The 27368-nt window shown below is 31.7% G+C and overlaps 2 protein-coding genes across 3 annotated transcripts; one reads left to right on the top strand and one right to left on the bottom strand.

Moving 5' to 3' along the window:
* Nucleotides 1-251: 251 nt before the first annotated feature.
* Nucleotides 252-27239, bottom strand: LOC149911274 (peptide transporter family 1-like). 2 transcript variants are annotated; one of them, XM_090104685.1, is made up of 13 exons: nt 27133-27239; nt 14051-14129; nt 12121-12262; nt 10176-10262; nt 9333-9607; nt 8092-8174; nt 6530-6694; nt 4564-4689; nt 4101-4223; nt 3677-4026; nt 1511-1730; nt 887-1123; nt 252-448 (listed from the first exon to the last, which is right to left on the bottom strand). In XM_090104685.1, the coding sequence occupies exons 1-13, from the start codon at nt 27196-27198 to the stop codon at nt 290-292; spliced, it is 2112 nt and encodes a 703-aa protein (XP_089960811.1). In that variant the 5' UTR covers nt 27199-27239; the 3' UTR covers nt 252-289. The 2 variants fall into 2 exon arrangements, with proteins under 2 accessions (XP_089960811.1, XP_089960820.1); XM_090104694.1 differs by lacking the exon at nt 27133-27239 and adding an exon at nt 23796-23962.
* LOC149911275 (juvenile hormone esterase-like) lies at nt 1748-3561 on the top strand. The gene has a single exon (XM_090104705.1). The coding sequence runs from the start codon at nt 1849-1851 to the stop codon at nt 3559-3561; it is 1713 nt and encodes a 570-aa protein (XP_089960831.1). The 5' UTR covers nt 1748-1848.
* Nucleotides 27240-27368: the final 129 nt, after the last annotated feature.

Here is a 27368-nt window from a genome sequence, read left to right as displayed (position 1 = left end):
TGTTATTTTTACACCTAAATGTGTGTATGATTGTGCTTTTCTAATACAGTATAATTCTGAGTATTGTTCGAGATCAGATGAGTATTATTATTTAGTTTTGCCAGTTGTCACAGAAACAAATAAAAGTAGAAACTATAGATAACATCTTACGTAAGAAGATTTAATCTTGATAAATCATGATATAGGTATATCACCTATATCTATATTTATTTCAGATAAACTTCTACAAAAGGTTAAAGAAAAACACCAAGAACGCATAAAACAATTTATTTACACAATTAATCTTAATCTAGTTGTTTTTGCTAGGTTTATCGGGCAGTCTTATTTCTTCCACTGGCAACTGTTCTACACTCGACTTCAACTCCACGTACTTGTATCGGAAAGCCATCGCCATGAATATGAACATGTCCACCAACATGAGACCCGCGAACAGGAAGAATTCTTTCCACTGAAATAAAAACAGAATATTAGAAATACTAGACAAGAAAAATAACGCGAACTGAAGATTCGATTTATAAAAGGACGGATCAGCAGTGGCCTGAGTTCAGCGGCTTCCTGCCACTTTAATTAGATCGTCTGTGAACTTGTCTTTAATTACTTTTAACGTGTATTGATTTAACTCGATCATATAATTAAAATTTTCAGATTGCTTAGATGTTTTACTTACACCTGCTATTTCGAGCGGATAAAACTAGATAATATGAAAATAGCTCGTTAATGAGTGAATGTACCGAATAAAATACATGTACTGCCTTGAACCTAGAGCAAAGAAATTATTTACGATCCCTCTCATTCTCCATAAAAAACACCTTCAATACTTTACAACCCACGGGTGGTTTTAAGAGGGCCTTCCCAATTAATAACAAACCATCCATCCAATCCATACCTGAGCATCCAAAAAGTTCCCTTCCACAATCAGAACCACGATCAAGTTGCCAAACGCCACAGTAAGCAACCAGACCGACTGCAGCACAGACTTCATACTCGCTGGTGCTTGTGTGAAGGAGAACTCGAGCCCAGTGACCGAGAACATCACTTCGCCCATCGTCATCACTACGTATTGGGGAACTAGCCACAATATGTGGATGCTGTTTGGTGGTGTTATTGTGTGGGCGTCTATTAGCTGGAATAAGAAAAAAAATAGTTCTCATATAGATAGCTTAAGGCTATATATATACTTTTAAGTATGGAGATGGCTATTGGATAGTAAATAGAGTGGCGAAAATTTTTTCTTATAGCTTAGCCTTTCAAATAACAATAATACGTGTGTTAATTTTTCTTATAACCACTGAGCTAATGCATTTTACCAAATAATATAACTAACATTTTACGTTTACGTTAATTTTTTATTGATCTTTAGAAGATAAAGAACACATAAATTAAATCGTTTCTTGGCTTTTTAATCGCAGCATCTTAGCCTAAAGTGGTTTACAAAATGTGGAATATATTTTATAGATTACCTTTAAACAGTACCTACACATTATGACAGATAAACTACAAATACACTTACGTATCTTCCATCTGGAGCTCCGTAAACATTGAAAGTATACACTGCTCCAGACATAAATTTAAAACTCTCCAGAACTGTTTGTCCGTTTACTATAACGTCATAAGTGCCTTTCCCTATTGTTTTTTGAAACGTGTCGTCAGTCATTACCCTAAATACTGTCCTATTTTTGCTTCTATCAAATATTTGAATAGGGAGGAATCCATACACATTTGATAAAAATCTGAAATGAAAAAAAAATCCATAAAATCTTCTGTGAAATTAATCTAGCCGCTAGCATAGTTAGCGTTGAATGTAAACAATACTCAATCAGGTTTTTGTTCGAAGTTTATAGTCGAAATATGTTGGTCATTTTTGTGTTATTAACAAGTTCGCTATTTTCACAAACATTTTGTAGAGTTGAAGTGAAATTAAGTGATGGGGCAGTATATGGAACGACTGAAGCGACGATATTTAAAGGAAGAACTTTTTATGCATTTTATGGAGTTCCATATGCACAAGCTCCTATTGGGAAATTAAGGTTTAAGAATCCTGTGCCAATTAAAAAGTGGAAACGACCTATTGATGCTACTAAAGAATACCACGGAGCATGCGCTCAAAGCCACATTGTCCATAAACATGGTATTTATGGAGTAGAAGACTGTTTACACATGAATATTTATACACCATACCTTCCAAAATACGGATTAAGGACTCCAAAGGCTATTATTGTTTGGATACATGGATACGCCTTCACCTCAAGTTTCAGTCACATACATGGGGCAGATTTTCTTATTGACAACGACGTAATTTTAGTGACTTTAACGCATAGAATATCAGTGTTTGGTTTCTTAAAAGTGGATGATACCGACAACAATACAAATATGGGTCTTAAGGACATAATTATAGGGTTGAAATGGATTAGAAAAAATATAAAACATTTCGGTGGAGACAAAAACAAAATCACAGTTATGAGTAGTGGATCAGCAGCTTCGTTCATATCTTTATTAATGATGACAAAATTTCGGAAGCTTTTTTCTAGAGTAATTCTTCAAAGCGGTAGTATATTTTCACCCTCACTGTTTCAAGGCGACCCTGGCTTCGAGAAGGTTCAGTTAGAAAAAGCATTGAAAATATCTGGGTTTAAGAACATAACTAGTGCCCCGACGAAAGAATTAATATCAAATTCTGCTAAAATATATAATAGTACAAGAACAAGAAACTTTCAAAGACCTATGATACCATTCTTGCCGATAAATGAAACAATATCAAAACAATCATTAATATCTAAACGGACGTTACAAATAATTGAAAATTTAAAACATCTTAAATACATGGACATAATGGTTGGCTTTACGAGTCAAGAAAGTATTACTGAGGTACTACCGTTCATACATAATCCTCAACATATAAAAGAATTCATGCAATTCAAATACTTAGTACCCTTTTCTAGTCCCTGTAGATATGAATATGGATCTAAGAAATATCGAGAAATTGGAGATTTGATACGTAAAAAATATTTTCCAAAAGACATCAACAACAACGCTGCATCACTTGAGGGAATGCTAAAATACGTGTCTGATCTACATAAGTATCCAATATATAAGTTTATACAAACATATTTGAAATCAACGGAAACTCAATTGTACGTGTATAAGTTTAACTATGTCGGTAACTTTAGTGCTGCAAGAGCTACCTCGATCGGTACCGCTAAGATCAAAATAAAAGGAGCGGCGCAAGGTGATGAAATTTGTTACATCCTTAAATGTGACCCGCTTTGGGAGAGTTACGTAAAAATTAAACAAGATTTACACAATCGAGATAGAATATTTATTACACAAATGGCTGGAATGTGGGCCAATTTTGCCAAAAATGGAGAACCCACGAGCAAAAACCAGGTTAATACCACCTGGTGGCCGATGACTTTAGGAGACGATAGTTTGTTTCTTCTTGGGAAACATAATAAATTAGTCAATTCTAGACCAGAACGTAAAATGTTCGATTTTTGGGACTCCATATATGAAAAATATTATTCACCGGAGTCGTGCAACAAAGACTATAAAGATGAACTTTAAGAAATCATAAATGGACATTAATAATATTAAATATGGCATGTAAAATGTTATAAGGATAATAACTCGTTTTAAAATAACAAAGGTCAGAAACCAATTGGTACAACAATGTACTCACCTCACATGAACACCATCTATCGCCTTGTCGTTATTGTCAGTAAAGTTATACATCATGTCTGTTGTAATAAAGAATGAGTTCGCTTTTTTCTCCTCTAACATGAAGTTTCCTTTGTACGCTATGTTTGAGCAATTTGCGTTCCCTTGACCACTGAGAGAATAAGGTAGTTCTATATAATTTTCAGTCTCAATATCTGATTTCTCGAACATTCCGAGGGGAGGAATGAGGAAGTTTTCCGTTTCATTGGAATGTAGCGTGTGGTTCTGGAGCGTTAATGTGAAATTGCAGTCGAAACCGTTGTATACTCTCAATTGCGATAAACCTTCTGACACTGGTGTTCCATAGGTAGGCTGAAATATTTAAGATTATTAAATAAAGTTTTGGTTTTTGTTTTATTAAGTTTGTTTTATTATATTATCCTTACCAAGAGATTAAGTTCGACGATTCCAGATATGACGAAAGCCGCAGATGCCAGAATTCCTCCCCATATCATTTTGTGCAACGGCTTCCTTATCAGTTTGGCCCAGGTTAGGAAAGGATATATTGCCTACAATCAAATACAACATAGTTTAAAATACTCTTGTACTTTGTCAAAAAATATTAAAAAAAACTTTGCTTTTCAAAGTTATAACATGTGAAAATGATAATATCATAAGTTATCATTAGTAAGTACTAAGTTGTTATGTCTTTTTGTTCGTTACGTTATATGGTGAGAAAGGTTTTAGATATAATCTTAGAGAAACAATTAATTAAGACAAAGAAATTGAGTCGTAGGTATTCTAGATAATAATATTTAATAGATACTTATAAATTTATAAACACAAATCATATTTTACAAAGGAAGTCACAGTATTCAAACGTATACGTTATAATAATAGTATACTCACAACTTCAAACAACGGGATGAACACTAAAATCAATAGCGGGTTGAGGACTTGCATCTGATCGGCCTTCAACGTCCAGCTTCCGATGTCTTGATCCATCCTGTCTGCTTGGAAGGTCCATCTTGAACCCTATTCATTGTAGGATATGTATTGACAATTCAAGTAGCTATTATAGTTAGTATTTAGTTATTATAATGTATTAAGATATTTGATATAGCATGAAAAACAAATTTTAAGTAACAGAAAAGGTTTAATGTAACACACAAATTTGTCGAAGAAAAGGGATCTCACATTTTCGTCCATAAAATATTAGATACCTACCCATTAAACTTAAAGCTACAGACCTATACATTTTATAAGAGTAGTTACTGCATAATTATTGTGATGTTAAAATTCAATTTTCTGGACACAAAGGCTAGTAAATTAATGAAGCTGTAATTTTAATCGTTTAAAACACGTACATTCAAAATGATTGATTTATGCACAAAGAATGGATGTCGTATGACAGCAATAATTACATATAATAACTTACATTTTAATTAATATTTACATGAAAATGAATGTGTATTATAACGTGTCAAAATAATTTTAAACGAAATTGTATCGTTAATTATTTTTCAATTAAGTCGCGAATTCCAGAACATCCAAAATTTAATGATGATACATTTTTATATTCATAATACTCATTAAATGTCAAAATCATACATGTACTAATTACTGGAACATGGTGTAATTATGCTAGAACCACGCTATAACAGTGGACTTTTCATTACACGTCACCTCCACACTGCGCGCCAAAAATATTAATTTACGGTGTAAAATGGTGACTTTACAATTTATTATGTGTACATTAAGCGTTTGTTCATTAGTGCTTCTACGTAAAATTATTCTATTATGTTCAGTTAAATTTGTTTTCTCTTTGTTTTGGAAAGAAAATTATGCCGATTTTATTCAGATCGAAATAGAATAGAAAATTTCATATTAGTTAGTTTGTTGAGGTTTTAAAATTCCATATTTCTACATTGCTTATAATAATCCAACATTTTAAAATCCCAGATTAGGTAAATATAAATATATCTAACTTTATGTAAAACCCCGTGGACGACTGGACGTGATTTAAATCTAGGTTACTCAGAGGAAATTATCTCCTTGTACTAAGAGTTTCAAAGAGGTAAATATTCAAAGCACAAACACCCGGAAATTGCGAGTCTTAGAAGGTTCCTTCTAGCTAGGGAACGGCAGATAAAGTAAATTAAAAAGGGTTGGTAACACGGAACTACAAAAAACTGAAAGGGGATTTTATTATAATAGGTACGCTATTTTTGTAAAGCTAAAATTAGACTTCTACATAATTTATTTGAAAATACTTTTTAGTTAAGCAAACTTGACCCTTTAAATAAACAATAAAGATAACTGAGGAAAAATATAGCAATGCATAACAGGAAACGGCCTCAATTATTCAATTGTTGATATTCAAGGAAGCTGTTGATAGTCACTACGTTACATGCTTGCAATACAATAAATTCTTAAAAAGTACCATAAAGTAATAAAATGTAAACTTTGTAATACCAGCATTGGATTGTGTATAACCGCCTTCGTTAGCTAAAATTGGACCATTTACACTATCTACATATTGATATAAACACACATACTTACATACATTTTCATACATAAAACCTTCCGCAACCCTAGTTAATATGATTAATTCTTGTCAATTAACACATTCACATAATATGGTTAATTTTTAAACATATTATCTATATTTTGGTATTACAGAATATAAATCCTCCGAGAACTTTGAGTTTGTAAACCTGTGTAAATCTGATAAACTTAAAAGTTAAACCACATAGGTAATATAAACACACGTTTACATACACCAAATCGGTGTCCGAAACCCCAGTTAAAATTATAGTTGCCATAACCCATAGTTAAACACATCTTCATACAAAAATCTATTTAAAAAACTCACCTGCTGATCGAAAAGCGCCCAAAACACTGGCAGCGGTATGAACAGCACGAGGACCCTCAATAAAGACTTGACGTCTTCTATGAGCTCCGAGTCGTACTTGCCGCTAGCGTGGTCCAGCCAGTGTTTGCGCTTCTCTTTGCTTTTGCATGATTGCACTATTGCGTGCTGGAATACGGGCGTTGTTTTACGTGTAAGGATAGTTTTTTCAATAATGATCCCTTTTATATGTCCACTTATAAAAGGGATCATTGTTGAAACATAAATAAATACTAGCATAGTGTATTTCCAAATAACTATCGATGTATTTAACTATTCAAATGAAAATGTAACTCATCGCTGCCTGTAAGAGGATTTTATAGGAGACTATCCATTAGTAGGGTTTCATAATGAGGAAGAAAAAATTATTATTATTTTGTCAAAAAAAATGCTTTAAAATTGTCAGAATTATTAAAAAAAAATTGATAAATAAAAAGTTATGTTCATTTGCACAAAGTTACAAAAGAAAAATATTGACATCATTCTAATTTCAAACTGCACAAACTGCCCGAGGGTATATAATTTAGCGGGCGACTCAGTGATGAAAAATGTGTGAAAAAAGAGGGCTCCGTTTTTTAAAATGGCCGGCCAATTTTATTCGACCAGATCATTCGATGAAATCATTTTTTCAATTCATATTTTAATGTTATTCGAACTTTTGAAGTTATGTCATAAACCTAACTATATGTTTTTTAGAAGACTTTTAAGAATTATGTTTCGTAAAATAATTATATTATAGAGATAGAGTTTATAATGGTTACTAAATGAATCATTTTCAGTAATCGCTATTTATAATTCCAATAATATTACAATTGTTTAAAGCTCATTGAACCTAGCTTGTTTGTTGAAAACAAAGACTTTCATCAGGCCATCAGCGACATGTAGGTACTGATATTTACACATACCATGGGGCATGGATTCTATAAATATATTTTGAATGGAAAGTTACGGACGTTAAAATTAGACATAGACTGGAGTAAACCATTCTGAGCTTATGTTCCTTCATATTGTAGTTTCTTGTTAGTGCGCTGCAGTGCAATTATTTCGAGTTTAAATACTTGTAACAATTAAGAAGGAACTACTATTTATTTGTATTGTCACGGATATTCATTAATTGATCCCTCTGGTGCAGTGGTTTTTACTTTTTGACTATGTTTTTGACCCTCTTCTCTGAGGGAGTTAGTTCTATTCTCACTACGGGACAAATATAATGTGGCAATCTCGCTTTTTCGACTGGCAATTAGGTATAAGTATGGTATGAGGTATCAGTATCGTAGTAAATTTATTACAGAAAAAATAGTTCTAATATATTTATGTATGTTACTTGTCCTTTGTCCAAAGTTTAATTTTTTGGAGCTAGACTTGAAAAGCAGCATAATAATATTATTCATAACAAAATCAATAAAATACAAGATGCAAAAGTTTCAAACTGATTTTAAATCAACATAAAGTTTTAACTACACGACACACGTGCACATAAAAAGGGGAATTTATCTGATCAAGGATTTTGGCCAAATGATACTTACGCCGATGCAAGTTGAAACCTTGCCAAGCACGTTTCCTGCGGGCTGTTTGATTATATACAGTCTCTTCCCGGCCACGAAGAACACTGTTAACAGAATTATAATTGAACTTGTGTATGGATGTCCTTGAAGGATTGGAATTAAATACGTATAGTCCGCGACTTCGCTCGCGTGGATTACAAACTTTGGTACATTCGATTTATCTAAACCGACTACCCTACATCTATGTTTTTTGCAAATAAAGTTCAGCCTATCAATTAAATCCAATATTGGTCGAATAGTATCACCAAATACAATTTTGTTTAGCGTGATTGACGAACATATAAATAGACAAACAGAAAAACAATAACTAACTACGTAATGTTTTGGGGTCTCAAAAATATACATAGGCAGATACATAGCAAGTAATCTTTAAAAAAATATTAACACTAGAATGGCAATACAAAAGTCAGGTATAAAATGTATCTGTATGTATTATATGTAGGCCTGACCGCCTGAATCATTTAGGCAAGGGAAAAGTAATCTGTTTTATGCCTGATACTCGTGATAGTGAAAGAGCACGGCCAATAACTTTTGTTGGTGTATGACCTGTCTATCATTTTGATACGTCATTTTGTATAGTCAAGTGATAATCTAACACTTGACTGTTTAGTTCTACATTTTCACCATAAATTATGCATTTAAGTGTATCCTTAGGAAACGATAAGATTACAAATGACCTTAGTGACCTCAATACCAGAAGGCTAAGCATTATAAGGTGCAATGATAAAATTATCTTGAGCAAAACCTTTGTATTATATTTCAATGCAAAAACATTCATAAATAACAATCTATAAATTGTATTTTATTAATTTAGCCTTAATAAAGTTATTGAAGCATCTAGGTAATTATTTGTTTTATAAGTCGGTACTTTATAATCTATTTTCCAAGTTGTAATACTTTTCCGTAAGTACAAAAAATAATAAATAAATGTTAAAAGTGCAGTAAGTATAAAGAATACCTAATACAGAGTTGATTTATTTTTATACTAATTACCAACGTATCTAATTATATCAAAGCAGTAATATAGGACGTAAGTAAGTATCATTAAATGGTTGAGAGTGGTTTTAACTCGGATTAGTGCCATAAATGTTTCCCTATATCGCAATACTTCCACAGAACTGATGAAATAACAGTTTTATTTTATACCTTGAGTAGTTTTTCAATCAACCTAAATAAAAGAAATAAACATTGAAAGAACTCACCTATAGAAATGACCATAAGTATTCCAGGGATACCAAAAGCTAGCGAGTAGCAGTCATTATCGCCGAAGCAATGGACGTCGGCCCTTAGTATCGGCGTTAGGAACGTCGATATTAGACTTCCAGCGTTAATGGCAAAATAGAAAAGGGAGAAGAAATAGCCCAAGTATCTCTCCTGTTCAGGCAGTTTGAACTGATCGCCTCCGAACGCGGAGACGCAGGGCTTTATGCCTCCCGTACCGCATGCTATTAACAGAAGCGCTAGTATTGTGAATTCCCTGAAAGTTTCACGTCAGTTTTACTATTCTGCATATAGTAAACGGTTTAATATTGAACATAAATCCAAATTTTATATTTTTTAATTAATCTACTTTTTACAAATTTAAACAAATCACCAGCATTATAGTTAACTAATTAACGATAATCGAATAAATTAATCAATGTCGTTTAAAATCAATCAAGCGTTAGGTTTTTACAAGCAGCCTCTTTGACCGATGTAACTAATCATAAAACGTTTAATTTCCCATCAAAACGTTGTTCTATGTTACCACTGAGCCTAAAAGGGTAATTGATAATTATCTTCAACGTTGTTGATTGGTACGACCTACATATAAAGCTTTTCAATAAAATAACGGAATGATTCTATTCCGAAAGCTATTTCGTTGATAAGTAATCAAATGCCAGTACATTATGAAAGAATGCTTTGTTCATAACAAAGTAAACAATATCATTGCCTACTAACTCATGTCGGTCTTTTATATTTTTTTCATTGGATGGTCCGCTGTATCTGTAACTCATATAGATAATTTTACATAATATTACATATATTATAAATTTATAACTTACATTTGCGGCAAGCTGATTGGCGGCATTGCTGTCAAAGATATAAGAACACTTCCCGATGCATAAACAAGTGATAAGTAGAATATCGTTCTGCAAAGAAAAACAAACTATATTCATTATTATCCTAAAATTGCGTTGCTTATTTATAATTAATTTAAATTAAATCATGGATAATAGTCGATTTTAAAACAAATAAAACGAAAAACGGCGGGAAAGTAGAATCCATAATGCGATGTGTACTTTTTATTTAGATAACAGATGTTCTGACTTGTCAGTTCAAAAAAATATTAAAAAATAATATTGTAAAAAGTAATAAAAAACTAATTGATATTTTTATTATTTTTCCCACTGTCATAATTTATGAACATCAATATGGGTAAGTATAATGGATACAGTATTTAGATACCTATATTGTATCTAAAATCTAACTTTATTCTTTATAGGTAATATGTATACGTACCAACTTTACTGTGTTTTTGTTAACGTCTATCTTTTTACGAAAAATATCAAAGAAATCCTATTGACAGATCTATTCCTGGATCCCTGATGTGGTTATACTTACCTACCTAAATATAGGTAACATAATATTATGTTATGAATTGTGAAAAATGTTTAGTAAACAAAATTGTTTAGATGATTCTCAGAAGGAATATAATATGTGTGCAACCAAAAAATATACCAAACTGGTTTAGAGTACCTAATTAAGCTTTAGTTTTTTTTGGGTGTGATTTATTGAAGATTATAGAAAATAATAATATCGCGTCGTTACATTGTTATGTCTGAAATTAAGAAGACGCTTTAAAATTATATAGTCACATTTAAACAATTAAAATATTTTTTTTTATTTTGAATAATAGGTATCATGAATCATGACTCATGAGTCATGAAGTGAAGATAAGTGTACAAAGTTTTCGAATCAAATCTGCCTGTTCAAATTGGTATGCTGGAGCCTGGATCCCTCTTACAAGTTACAAATTCATATTTAATGATTTTATGCATACTGCCTATATTATATTATACTGTATAATGGGTACCTACCTACAGTATGTTCACAAAAAAAACAAGTACCTAACTTGAAAGAGCCCTACATAGTATTTAAAATTTAAACTTATTTACGACTCTATAGTCACAAGTTAGTACTTAAATATTCTTAAACCTGTTTTCAATCATATATTATCAGGTGAAGGTAAACACCATGAACATAAACTCAAAACACTTGTGCAAATTAATATAATATATTTGAGCATCTGAATACATAGGTAGTTTTGAAATACATTAACTATACAATGCATTGTGACTTATATTAGCAAAAGAAATTTAAACTAACTAATCTATTCAAGGATAAATAATAAAATTATAGTACTTAGAAGGTATAATGATGTTTAATTTCATTGCTATAAGAAGTTAGCAATTAAGAAAACAATAGATATAATATTCTTTTAATCTATGGTTTGCAACGGATGACACTAACGCATCAATAACATTGTACTATCAATAGAAATATTAAAATATCTATAAATTACACAAATATATTACTCATAACCTAAAATAATTATTTAATACTACATAGGTATCATTACAGACAGACAGTATATTATTATCATCTCGATCATGGCATGAAAAAAGAATATAAGGCATGAAGATCAAACACACACACATCCTTACAAACATTCGCATTTATAGTATTAGTAGGACTGCTACTAACTAAGAGTTGAATATTTAAACATTTTTATACGTCATCCCAACCAGTAAAGAAGTCCAAAAACCAACAACTTTTAATTTTTTAAATCCGTGCAGCCGTTCCCCCCGAAAAAAGTAATAAATGTTGCCAGTATTCAAATTTAATTCAAATTATGTACGATCGCCGTGGGACTTCTTTTATGGTGTAGCTGTACTCTAGATAAATATTACCACCACAGATTACCACAGATGACTAAATATATATTACCTGAATCTGCCGAGCCATCCATCAGCGATCATTGCCCCCATCAAGGGGAAGAAGTAGGCGAACATAGTGAAGGTGTGGTACACCACAGTCGCACCATTGTCACTGTATGCCAGTTTGTCGCGCAAGTACAGCGAGAGAATTGCTGTTGATTAAGAAAACATTCATAATATGTATAAACCATTATTGATAAACTCCTATAAATTACCAAGTTTTTATACATAATGAAAAATGTATTTAGGGATAGGAAGGAACATTTTAATGAAGCAGTAGATTATATTTTGGGTAATAAAATTATTCTAGAATTGGATAAAGATAACTTTGGATAGGTAATTATTGAACGAGTGACATAAATAAATATAATATATGTAGTATAAATCTAAGGTATCTATAAATAGAAACTTTTAAAAGTTGTATTCAATAAACAATATTTCTACTCAACTAAAAATCATTCATATAATATTTTGTCTTTATTACCTACTAGCGGTCCGCCCCGGCTTCGCCCGTGGTACATCAAAATCGGTCCAGTAGTTTATACATACTGTATACATACAAACCTTTCCTCTTTATAATATGTATTAGTAATTTAATTATATTTTTAATTTTTTAGAACCCATTCAAACGTTTTACGACTGACAAATACGTAAATAGGTTCATAATAAATTGTATTAATTTATATTTTTAATCATTATTAATATCTATTATTAGATATTTATTATTTTACTAGCGGTCCGCCCCGGCTTCGCCCGTGGTATCCATCCTAGTACTTCAAGGAATATAATAAAAAAAAATTATCGAAATCGGTCCACCCGTTCACGCGTGATGCCGTGACCAAGGAAAACGGGTCATTTTTATATGTACATACTATATGTATAAGATAATGCAAAAATTACGTTTAATAATTTATCTCCTTGTATATGTAGTGTTAAATTATATTTCTACTTGTTTAGTTAGTTATCAATAAATATGAGTCAGTGAGGTACATCGGTTATCCCCATTCCCTGAGTAGGTATATTATAGAAAAAATACTAGGTATAGAAAATTTTGTTTGCTTTCAATTAATTACTATAACCGTATTATTGGAATTGAAATCACTGATACTCGACATTTTTAATAATTCTCTAATAAGCTATATCAAAATGTTTACCTATAAACATCAAAGAAATTCATCCTTCAGGGATGTAATAGAATATTCCGACTATCGAGGAAATAAACCAACATGTAACTTATTTATACACTATTTACATCATAATATTATATACAGAGTATAGATAACTCCCAAGGATAATAGGTAAAGTAAGTTAAAATTTAAATTGCATTATACGCGAATACGCGATAGGTGCATCGAACGGTTAAAACTATTATCATAAAAAATATGATGCAATAACAACCATTTGACATACATTCATATCGATACTAGAAAACTAGGTTAGGAAATTCAATTTCGAAATAATCTCTATTGAAGCATCTATCTTCACTTGTACTGCACAAGATAAAAGGTAAACTAAAAACATCGATATAGTGGTTTAAAACTAGACTGTATGAATTTCAATACTAGATTGGAAACGTATATTTTCATTCGTGTACAATAATTATTTCATGAAAAAGGATTCAATTTTTCTTTATGCAAGAAAAATCTTTCAATCTTGTATGGATGTTCTTTTAATATTCTGTATTGTATTTGTAATATAATATTACAACATTTACAATCATTAGCAGGGAAAACAATTCGCATATACACATAACAACATCTAAGTACATATTGGATTCTTATTTTGGATTTTCCTCGTAAAACAGTGATGCGCTTCAATACGGTTATTTAAAGTATATATATGTTACAAATAACCTTGGAATGAACATACTTAATTATTAACAAATACGCATTTAAAAGTAATTGTCGTGTGCAGTAAGCAGTTTATTTATCAACTATTACCTCGCATTCCATAATAAGAAAATCTTTCGCAGAACTCATTTGTCACTATGAAGCCAACTGCTTTTGGATACGGAAGTTTCTGAAAAAGAAAAGAGGTGTTAAAAATTATGAAATTTTTGTTACACAATCTCTGTAATTATATCTCTGTTTTTTTTTATTTTGATAGTATATAGGTATAACAAAGAAGTTAGGCAACTAGGTACTTAAAAATAGTAAAAGAAAAAGAAACTGAATTACAAAGAAACGAGCGTAGCATGCATTGTACGAATTAAATCACTACATAAGTACCTACATAGTATAAGACAAAGTCGCATTTTCTGTCCCTATGTATGCCTAAATCTTTAAAACTGCGGACTTTAATGCGGGTTTTTTTTATGGATAGTGATTCAAGAGGAAATAAAATGAAAAAGAAAATTAAGGCAATCCATTACACGATTGTTTAAAATAATATCTATTGATAACATTGATGACAATTATTATGTACAAAATTAACATTCGTATCATGAATCATATTATTGAATAATTAAAGTTAATGGGTATCACAGTACCTATAACAAAAAAAATATATTAAAAGAAAAACATACGAATTTAAATAATTAATTGATGCAGATTGTTAACTTACAAATTATTGTTATCAGTGTGTTTTTTTCCACATACTTTAATTTAATTCCCATAAAGACGATAGTTCATATTAGGTATATCACTACATAGTATAAAACAAAGTCGCTTTCTCTGTCCCTATGTCCCTTTGTATGCTTATCTTTGAAACTACGCAACGGATTTTTATGCGGTTTTTTTAATAGATAGAGTGATTCAAGAGGAAGGTTTTATATAATTTATTAGGTTTTAGACAAAGCGGGCGAAGCCGCGGGCGGTAAGCTAGTTTATTTATAATCTAGTTCTATATTTTAACCTATGAGATTTTAAACTAACAATAAAAAAAGCCAAGCTTTCGAAAGACTTTGTCGTATTACTTATATTATTTTGGAAGGCGTCTGTAACATTATAATCAAACCATATTATAATATTCTCGAGCGTGGCCTATAAACGACTCTATTAATATTAATACATATGTTGAATACGATTCATTTTAATAATTAAGTAAACTATAATCGATATTATAATTAGATTTGATTAATTTTTCAGGCTTTGAACATATTCTGAGATGAGTTCTTTTTATTATCATGACTGTTTGCTGAGCGTTAGGATACTTATCAAATAATATTTATATTACTTTTCATCGGGAAGACATACGTATAAAATTAAAGAAGAAGAGACTTATAAGATGAGATTTTATTATTTCTGGTCAGGCACTAAAAATGCACTATCCTTTTGACTAATATTAGGAATCCTAATCATTCAAATATATAAAAGATGACAGAATTCAATTGAAAGCTTGATTATCTAATGATTTCCTAACATGTAAGATTATTAAATATGTCCCAATGTTGAAAAGCAAGGAGATCAATAAAAACGCGCATCATGTTTTGGGTCCAACTTTAGCAGGGCTCTATACACTTCATATACTTACATTAATTTGTGACCCGCCTCCCTCGTGCTTCAGGTTTACTAAAGCAGGGAATATATGTATTATGTAACCAGTCTACATAGACCTCGTATCGCGTTGCGAAAAATTTACTAAAAATACACGCTTGTTCCAATATGATCAACTGTCACTCCTTTTTATGCTTTTTAATATGTAGAATGTAGATAAGAGTCGCAGCAGTATTTGAGAAAGATATCAAGTATAGCAATGTTTAAAATGACCATGATTTTTTTACTTTTACATCTTTAAAATAGTTTCGATACAATCATGTTTAAAATTGGAGTTTACTGAAGAATGAATAATAAGACTTTCCCTTTAGATACATTTTAAGACATAGAAAGGCATTACTAAGATACAGTGGATCACAAAGCGACAACAAATAGCACCCGCTACGAAATTGATTGTGCAATTAGAAAGCGTACGAACATAGCAATTCAAAGTAAACGTCAAATCAGTTAAGTAGTTGAAGGTCTAAACTCTAAACGCATTAATGTAGATAAATCTTTGACAAGGTCCTTACAAGCCGACAGTTTAAATTTTTAAATTGATTCATTAAATGACTTTAATTCGGGACAAACGATCACGTTCCGAATTCCATGATTATAAATGGCTAGGAACCGGCGCAAACTGGACCGCTCGTTTTATGGAAGCCGAAAGGCAATTGGAGTGCGTCACAAGTTCATTCATGGACCACCACGATCAAAGATTTCATATGGGATGACGTAACGACGCGACCGACCGATAAATCTATATTTACTGTAATTACCTGTCCAGAGATGATTTGTGAGAAGCGAATTAATGTTAAAATTTGTAATTCGCAATATCGTTAACAGTGCAATGTCTTGTATCCAATATTGATTTTGGGTACGATAAATGCCGGCATTTTCACTATCATTCTTATTCGTTCTTAAATGCAAATTAGTTACAGGTCCAGTGACCTGTAACTTATTCAAAGGTGCGAACTTCTCACATAACGGATAAACTTCTACATATATAGATTTGGAACAACGGAAGGCAGCTCTGCGTTGCGTCCGATTATTTGCGTGGATTGCATTTATTTTTTTCTCAGTTACAAAATATAGGTGTAACAATAACGCTATCTTAATATGTTACATTTGAATATTTTATTATAAGGTAATCGATATTGATTTCAATAAATAACATGTTCTCAGGATCTAAATATGTATCCTAAACCATGCGTTTGTCATCAAAAATGCATTCATTCTATTGAAGAAGTAAATATGATTGTTCCGTACATCGTTTACAAGAACACTTGTGTTGTAAATGTTCAAGTAATTAATATAATGTTGTCGACGAGATATAGCTATCTAAAGTTACCTAGTTATTTCAGCTAGATATAGGCATGTGAAATTTAAACTGAAATACAATAAATAACAATTATCAAGCAAGGGCTATGTCCCGCTTTCCAAATATTCCAGCAACGACATAACCAAACCAGTTTCAGACCGTTACAACCGCGAATGGTCGTAAAAACGATGATTTTAGCCAAAAAGTTGGAGGCAGGAGCCCACAGGAAAATAAAACATATTTCGTTCGTGTGCCGAGTTGACCACAAACCGAATTCATGACCGAATCTGAGAATTTAGAAGTCTCACCGACTGAAATACCGAAAAATAAAGAGGTGCCTACCTAGTCTAATTTATTAGCTTAGGTACTCGTAAGTTCTTCGTACTTTTATATATTATGTAGGTTAATAAACATTCAATAACCTACTTATGACAGGATTTAAAAAATGTGATAGTTCTGCGTTAATTAGTTTAACAGGGTGTGAATTTTGTTTAAGTTAATTAATTAATATTTAATTCATAATTATATGATGATATGTTAAAATATACTGAAGAAGCAAACTCAAAAAATACCAGGCGACTTGAGTTCTTCCTCTTTTATAAATCTATAGGTACATACTAAAATTATAAAGCTGAAGAGTTTGTTTGTTTGTTTGTTTGTTTGTTCGAACGAGCTAATCTCAGGAACCACTGGTCCGATTTGAAAAATTATTTCGGTGTTAGATAGCCCATTTATCGAGGAAGGTTAAAGGATATAATATATCATCACGCTAAGACCAACAGGAGCGGCGCAAATGCGGATGAAACCGCGCGGCACAGCTAGTCGCTTATAAATGCAGCTCTATCAAGAATTAACAATTCAAAGTGTAACTTGCAAATTTATTTTCTTTTACAAATATCGTTTACAGCTACAATATTGAGACCAATATCAAACCTACGAGGAAAAATGCTTCGACTTAACAGTTCCAACTCGCAAGTTGTTAAGACCGAGAAGGTATGTCAAGGCAAGCTCTCACACTTTGAAGGCAATGATTGCAAGATTCACTAAGTTGTATTACTTATACATATTTTTTATTCACAGCACGCCTAGACGCCGTTGGTAACATTGTAATTAAAGTCAAATATGTGCATAAGTTTGTTTTATTTAACCCCCAAACATTGGAACATATCTAAATAAACTTAAGTTAAATTCTTTATCACTTTAAAGATAAAAAAAACACGACATTCGAGGCAATGCGCTGTTGGCCTGTTGGATACCTAAAATAGCAATACTAACGCCAGATTCTATCGCAATTTGAAACAGTAACTGTCTAAATGTTTGATATCTGAATTAAGAGATAAATGGAATTTCCATCCAGAAAGACTTCATAATTAGCTTCACCTGTATGTTTGTAACCGACTTCTTTGGGCGCGATTTTGACCCACTTTAAACGCCCAGATTTCGTTCAAACTTTGTAGATTTATTGAGGACCGATGACAATACACTAATTTGATAAAATAAATAATAGTTTAAAAAAATAAAAAACACGCTTTTTATAGACAACCGACCTGAAAGCGTGTTTTTTAGTTTTTTTTTTAACTATTATTATTTATTTATGCCGCATTTTAAAACCGTAACATTACGGAGTGACGTTATAGAAATGATATAACAATAATTTTAGTGATAGCAATACATAAATATAAATCTATTAATGTATTTGAATACAAAATATTTCAGATTTTACTTTTACATTTTAATTTAACAATTTCTATGAAGTAATTTGTAAAAGTAAACCAAACAGATTAGTGAGTACTGAGTATCAAGGCAAATCGTTAATACCTATACTACGTAACAAAGTGCATGTTAATGATGTATTTGCTCGTTTATCATAACTACCTGTGCAATTAAGTACATAGCTCCAAGTGTTTTATAAATACTATTAGTTAACACTTTGTAAAATGACGATTTTAAGAGCGAATAAAATTTTAAATCATTCTTATGAAAGAAAATATCAAGAATTTTTATAATATTAGTTATATATGAAATTTTGGTCTTATCTTATCGCGTACTCGATATTTCTAACACATCAATAATTTTTCAATTCGAACCTGTAGTTCCCGAAATCTGCTTCTAAATTGATAAGTTGGCAGTGGCAGTATCAAATTATAACTTGCGTTATTTTAACGGCCGGTTTTAATTGGCTAATTTGATTACCTAAACATTAAAATAACTCCAGAGTCATTTCGTCATATGGTCACTAAGCTGTAATTTAATAATTTAAGAATCTTTACTCGGTTGAATTACCTATCCACGTTCTACATATTTGTGTCATTCTATACGGATATTGAACTGAAATTGATCCCTACAAATTTCAGTTGTTTTTTTCTATCAATCCTTGTTACTAACGAACTAAGAAAGATACGAGATATCTTCTTATGTAACCTTTCTAAATCAGCCAAATCAAGAGAAGTGACAGTTCGCGATTGGCACTATCACCATATCAGTGATAAACCAACACTTGTAAGACAATACTATGCAATGCTAGCTATCGTCCAACTTCAGTCATCTTATCTGCAGCTATTCCCAATAATACTCATATTACTTTAATCTAAATTCTAAAACTAGATATACGGAATAACTGATGTTTCACAATAATAGTGGTAATTCGACTGGCCTCAAAAATATTGGTAGATTTAAGTATTGAAATACAGAGATTCTAATATTTCAGTTTCACTAGAGAGATGGACACAGTTCAAATAAGAACAAGTTGAAATAATGAAACTGCTTCGAAGTCTGTTGCTTGTTGTAATGGAATCTTAAATGTTTTAGAGGAGATAATATCTAATTTCAGATCGAGTCGAGATCTTATCTGAACATCTATAAATAACCTTTTTTTTTAATGCCGTGTATGTTTTATTATATTCCTATTCATATATCTTAAGTATCGTATACCTACCTATGTGTTATTATATTCGCCCGAGAGTCGGGGTCATACATCAATCAAAAATGAATCCTAATTAAAGTTGAAAAACGAAAACGTGGACGAAGACGACGGCGCAGTGCATGTGCAGGCAAGTAAAGCCGCCGGCAAAAAGCTAGTAGGTACGTTATATAACATATTACATACTCGATCGAATTGCGAGTGACTGCGTAAGATACAGTTAATATGTATGTGTAAGTATATAAAAAAGGTCTTATTTATTCGTAGTCATTAAAAAAAGATGAAGATTTTAATCACATAATTGAACCTTGTTTAATATTCATTTCCTTAAAAATGCAGACGGTATGGTAATTTTTGGCAAAAGACGGCACATCTATTTATTTTTACTGCCCTTGATATTATTATTGTATTTGTACAATATATTGAACTGTATATATTCGGTTTTTGTATATGCGGATGCACTGTCCACCAGCGACAAAGGTTAACGCTCTAATAAGCGTGTATAATGCCGGTTTTCATTCTCATGATGTTTACATATTTTAGCAATTGCTCAATTAAACACTTTCTTTTCAAGATAACGTCATGATTTAATAAGAGATTCACAAACAGTATATACAGTCTACAGCACAGTATTACCATATAGGAAATAATATTGTAATACTGTGGTCTACAGAGTCCTCTTGTTTTGCTAATAGCTTCAAATAGTCAATTTATAGGTTAGATGAGTAGGTACCTACAAAGGGTCTTACGTGCGTTATGCGTATAGGGCTTTCATTGAGACGAAATGAAAGTTTACCTTACGTGGTAAATACTAAATACTCAACTAATAAGGAAATTAATATTTTGTTGGCTTTTTTACATCGATACAGTAAATTTCCAAACCATAGGTATTTGACGGATTGATTCTTGGATGATAGGTACAATATGAAATGTGGAATTGAAGTTATAATATTTTCTTACATAAGTATATGTATATTATATTTTCAACCTACATAGCGATGAGTTGAAAAAAACCGGTCACAGTAAAATTGTGAAAACATATAAGTGATTATAATATAAACCGCGAAATTAGTATATAGTGGCCGAGTGCAGGTTGCAATTGACGAAAAAGTGTTACAATTTTCCGGTAACTAACTCAATAATAAACCTCTGTACACTTATTTCCAAATGGAAAGAGATAATCCATATGGGGGCATTAATAATATCAAAATCATGCTATTATTATAGTACTTATTGGTAATGAAATTTTCGCAGTAACCTACCGCATAACAAGCAGATGCCAAAATGAATGTAATTATTCACAATTAGAAATTATTTAATAACAATGTATACGTGGATTTATAGCTTATATGCATATGGAGATTTCTATGCTTTCTCACTGTTTATTTAGCATAAGATCACAATAACCAGAGCAATAAATGTCTAAAACAAGAACAGGCCAAAGTTTTACTATTTTATGTTTAAAGTTCCCTTACTATTATTGCACGCCTCATAAGCGAAGCGTTGAGGTGGGTACTACTGTCACTTCGCGCAAAACATCTGATTTTTCAAACTTAAAATGTCTTTATAGTTTATGTATCATACATTGCACTTGTAAGATAATACATACACACACATATTAAGAAAAAACACTATTTTTAACGTTCATGATATTTTTGATGTCATTTTTGTTATTTAAACTAGTTAAAAAACAGTTTAAAAAAGTTCTGTCTTGGACGTCCGTGTGTCTGTATGTGCGGATCCTTTTTCTTGTTAACACGATAGCGACCGAAATACTTTACTAATCGAGTCTTTTTTTTTTCTCTAACGCTTGAGTATGCTCAGGAATAGAACCCTTTCATTTTTCAGGGTCTGATTCGATGTGGTTTAATTGTTATTAAATAAACAAAAATAATAATTAATAAATATTTATTTAAAAAAAATTATGAGGCGTGCACTTTTGGATTTTCCAAATTATTTTTCATTATTATAATGAAAAGGAAAGCCCCGCGGGCTATTTCATGATGCAATGAAGCAAATCTAATAAAGTAGGTAATGGGAAGAAGCATTATTTTATATATATGTATATACTATATATATGTATGATTTTGATGTAATTTTTAAATCTCGTTTATGAAATAGTTATTATGAAACATTTATTATTCAACTAGCGATCCGCCCCGGCTTCGCCCGTGGTACATGTTTACGTTTACCATCCTCGTACTACAAGGAATATTATAAATAAAGAATTAACGAAATCGGTTCAGCCGTTCTCTATTTTAATTTTTATATTTACAATAATAATATTTAAAAAAAATTACCGCAAAATGAAAATCATAGATACTGACAATACAATTGCATTCGAGTAAAATTATAATTATAATAAGTTTATTAACCAAAACTTATCCAGAAGCTGTAAAAAGAAGCTTTTCGTGTAGAAATGTTTCTGATATTTACGTTTCTGATATTAGAGGTTTACCGATTAAAATTACGTACTCAAATTCAAAATAGATACAAAGATTCACGGACAGTACTCAGTAATAAAGTTCTAATTTGTAGTAACTAGTAGTTAACCGTATTTGCATTACATGAGCAGATAATATCTACTTAGTACTTACTACTTAGTGCATTTATTATCGTCTTTATAAACTATCAACTGTGTATCTATACTTACAAAATTGTTCTGAGTTCCGCTCTTAGTCCTATTACATCAATATTTTAAAGACCTGTAATTAGGTATTTTGTTGAACGCAAATTAAAGGCAGATAAATTACCTATAGCATGATATAATTTATGCAGTGAAATCATAAGGAACTATTGTAAACGCCTATATTATATTATAATGCTGCCTTTATTAGAAAATATTGAACGTTTAATTTTGATACACGATAAAAAATACGCCAATCCTCGATAACGATTATATTAAGTTCTAATTTAATATTTAATTGCTGTCAGGATCAAAGATTTTTAAAGATAAACCTATCTTTAAAAAACTCCATTTTCGATTTGGTCAGGATATTCACATATTTTATTTTATTTGGTCTGTTTTGTTAGAAGTGATAAAAAATACATTGGAATAAAGGTAATTGTTCCGGTAATTACATTATTTTTAAGTATTATGTTCATAAATAAAATCATAAAATCATGCTAAAATTATTTTTAAATTTCTTTAACTTCTTAGTTATCCGGATTGTCCCGTTTATTATTGGGATTTGGGACTAGCTGTGCTCCACGGTTTTGCATGATGATATAATATATTAATATTATATACTTAGGTAGCTTATAAGCCAAATACCTAATGATAATTATATCCTACAGTGGATTTTTCAATATAAGACCCGAGGTTCCTGAGATTAGTGCTTTCAAGCAAACAAATAAAAAATCATTCAGCTTTATGATATTAGTAAAGAAGTTTAGATAAAAAGTGGATGACCTTGCCCATTGTTAGTCAAAATCTATCCAATAAAGATGGTGTGCTTGTATGGGTACTGTAGTTTTTGCATGCATGCATTTATGTTTACATTAACACAAACTGAAAAAAATGACAACAACATTTAAAATAGGACATAATTTACAAGCGGGTAGTTTGAATAAATTGGATGGCACAAGAAATTTGAAAATAACTGTAATGTTCCATACGACGTTCAAAAAGTTATGCCATAGTTATGCACTATAAATATAATTTATATACTTAAATTAAATATATTATTCACAAGAAAACATGATACATACATCGCAAACATAATATGAAATTCTGTTTATTTATGTTGTCGTAACACATGCTCTACAAAGACTAGGTATATAAAAATGCAATTTAAATCTTAAACATATCATAAATTATAATATATTGTCATCCTCAAACAAAAAATGGCATTAAGCCTCTTTAATATTTTATATAATATATAATATCATAAACATATAAAATAACTATAATTCGGCATTGCATATAATTCGCATGGCATTAAAATTTTTATAAATTAAAAACGACCTACCCCTGCTGCTTTGCCTTGTTCTTCCATGTTAGGGGCGTCTTATTCTTCACATAAAGTCACAATTGTCCAAAACTTTTGTTTTTATATTGAAGAAAACATAATAAATATTACGTTGTTCGCATTGACACATGCGCACGAGTTGTCTACGCGCGCGCTACTAAGCAAGCACTGACTGACAAATGACAGATTGTAAGTCGTAACTCGTAACTCCTCAATAATTAATTGTCTCGTGCCACGATATATCGACATTCAGCCGCTTGAATTACACTTGAGTAGGACATAATACTATCAAGTCAAGGATTCCTAAAGTACAATGGGATCAGTGAAGAATGTTATGTTATATTATATATTCGCATACATATATCATATAATAGACACAGCACAGACCTGTAAAAAAGTATATTTTATTGGTTTAGTCGTCGTGGTGAATACACAACTACTTTTGGAGGTTAAGGTTTGAAGGTAACTAACTATCTATAAATATAAATAATACTAGAAAATAAAATTTTAAAGAGCTTTGATAAGAAAAGCTTAGTTATTTGAATGACTGCAATATAATATGTGTTATATACTTACCAGTTATACGTACCTACTAATAACTATAAGTAATAACATAAATCCAAACAGTTGGTTCGATTGTATGAACGCACTAATATCAGAACTGCTGGACCGCTTTCAAACAGTTTTTCCACCTAATCCTGAATCCTAAAGCAATATATTATGTACCACGAACGTAGAAGATATTATATTCTTACGTTTATTAATTACGGTAAAAATATGTGAAATTTTGAGTTATATTTACATGTACCTATGTGGTTTAAGTCCCACGCGAACTTTATCCCAATATCTTATAAGTTATAACCTATATGACCTATATCCTAGTATTTTTTGCCGACTCGCAACTCAAGTCTGGGACCTTAATCGCGGTTACGTCATACGATCGTGGGGAATACCAAAGTGTGTAATCATCATTATTTTTTAATATAAGTACCTATGCTATGAAGCGCTATAAATTCTTGTTTATGTTTTGATGCTTTTTATTTTGATTGATTTGAGCAATCGTCGGAAGTCAATTTTGGCGGTATTTTTTTTTTCGTCAACTGCAAATGTCTATCATATGAAATAAACGTTATACAATAATTAATATACTGTAAAATTGGAGCTCTTCTTATGTTGGACACGTAAGAGGAGCTTTCATTCAGTAGCCTACGTGACAAATGACAATATATTCTAATATAATGCTAATAAATTCTTCCAAGTTCACACTTCACTTGGTCCGAGATGGTCAAGGGGATTGCTGCTTTTTCTCAGGAATTTAAAGACTTCAGATTTAAGTGTGATTCGTATTTAACAGACCGAGTCAAGGTCCTGTTAATTGAAACGTGAGCTACCATGAGACAAAAGAAACTGCCTTTATTGTTTCTTGACGCCCTATATTGTACATAAAACAGAAAGAAAAAATGAAATAAATCGTCTAAACTCTTATTCATGCTAAGTTTTTGTACATCAACACCGTGCTAAGGTCTAGGCGACGTGTATCGCTCCTGCTGGAACACCGTCCACTGGCCGGCGGCCGCCCTGGTGGATATGGATGACGGCAAAAAGGAAGCAGGAGAAATAAAGTGGGCGTCGCATAGGTATTTAAAAAAAATATCCATCCAAATACCGTGCCAGTGAAAGATCAATGATTAATCTATCTCCTCTTTCTTTGAAACATCATGACCTAATTCGATTGATATTTTACGCAGAAAATCTTTGAGTTGTAAAAATTATGTCTGATCGTTACTTCTCACCCAAAATGAAGAGAAATGACCATTAAATTACAAAATATATATGTACTACAATATAATTTAATTTATTTTAAAAATTTTATTTAATATATTATTTAATAATTTATTTAATTTATTTTTTTAAGTTTTAGCTAGTTAACTATTTCTAAATTTATTCTTAACCAAGTTAACTTTCATATTTGAGTTTAGTTGCAGCCGTACATTGACAGCTCGAGCAGTTAACGGCTCGAGCGGTCGGCATCAACTGATCGACTTCGAGCCATCGGATGTTGACCGCTCGAGCCGTCGCTACCAACCGCTCGAGCGGTTGTTTTTCTGACTACTCGAGTCATTAATTTTCAGGGGGGAGGAGCCTATGGTGGGAGCTGTCGACGGCCAGCGCAGTAGACGGCTCGAGCAGTCAGTGTATGCCTCAGGACCGCTCGCGAGCCCTCGACGGCATGCGGCACGGTGGAATTTCGTTATGCAGTTGACGGCTTGAAGCGGTCGCGACGGCTCCAGCAGTCATGTGTACGGCGCGGCGGTGAATGAAGTTCATAGCGCGGTCGCGGCTTCAAGCGGTCGGTCTCAACTGCTTGAAGCGGTCCGTGTACGGTGTACGGTGTACGGCCGCCCTAATTGTTTTTTGGACAGTTTCAGTCCATAATTTTTATTGATTTTTTTTTGCAAATTGCGGGCAACTACACTTGTTGGCTAACATAGTAAACGACAGATGGCAGATGACCCTCAAAAAACCGTGCAAAATAAAAATATATTGTTTTCATTTAAATATTTATAAATATCGCAACGGAAAAAATATCTGTACACAGTGCTCCAGACAGTCACCTGTTTAGAAATAAAATCTCTAGCTAAGACTCAGCCACGGGAATATTTTGACTCAGCGCCATCTCTATTTCCTTAATATAAATTATTTTGTAAACTTAAAACATTGTTGTCTTGTCCTTTATATTATAAAAGCTGAAATAGCATAATTCGAAAAGACTTATCGCCATATATTTTTGCCTAATGTAATAGTCTGGTTAAGTTCACAAGTATGATTGAATCTGAATATAAATATATTTATATAATAATACTAGCGGTCCGCCCCGGCTTCGCCCGTGGTACATGTTTACGTTTTCTCTACATAAGAACCATCCTCGTACTTCAAGGAAAATAATAAAAAAAGAATTATCGAAATCGGTTCAGCCGTTCTCGAGTTATGCGCTTACCAACACATTTTGCGATTCATTTTTACATATAAGAGAAGAAGATAAGTAAGTAACTAACTATATCAATTTGTAATTAATTTCTTAATTTACTATTTTAATAAAATTGGCGTTACCACATACGGTGATGCTATGTTAACTAACTTGCATAAAAGTTATTTATTTATGGAAATGGCTACCTATAGGTTCATTGTAAAGTAATATTTTTAACCTAATAAATGCGTTACCTTGCCAAATATAGCTAAGTAAATAGTGCATAGTTCTAGTCATTTTATTGTAGTCGTATTGCCTTATCGTTCAGTGTTTATAGCGGATAATTAAATAAGATTACAATTCACTCACTTTTATTCTCTTACGGCTCCTCAAAAGGCTGATATCTTGGGTAGTTGAGGCATCGTCGCTTTCCATTTTGAAAACAATATTAAATCAGGGCATAACGAGTATACACTTACGTATTAAGATAAGGGAATGATAAGAGATAGTGAATTAACAATGTCCGCATGTGCATTTAGCCTTCGCGATGACGAGACGCAAGACGCAATAACATTACCTATGTTAGAAACAATCTATGTTTTAGC

Source organism: Colias eurytheme, chromosome 1 (assembly GCF_061535395.1).
Source record: "Colias eurytheme isolate Ceu_HAF_F1 chromosome 1, ilColEury1 Martin Lab GWU primary, whole genome shotgun sequence".
Classification (NCBI taxonomy): Eukaryota; Metazoa; Arthropoda; class Insecta; order Lepidoptera; family Pieridae; genus Colias; species Colias eurytheme.
The sequence above is the reverse complement of the archived record's forward strand: the minus strand, read 5'-3'. Positions and strand labels throughout refer to the sequence as shown.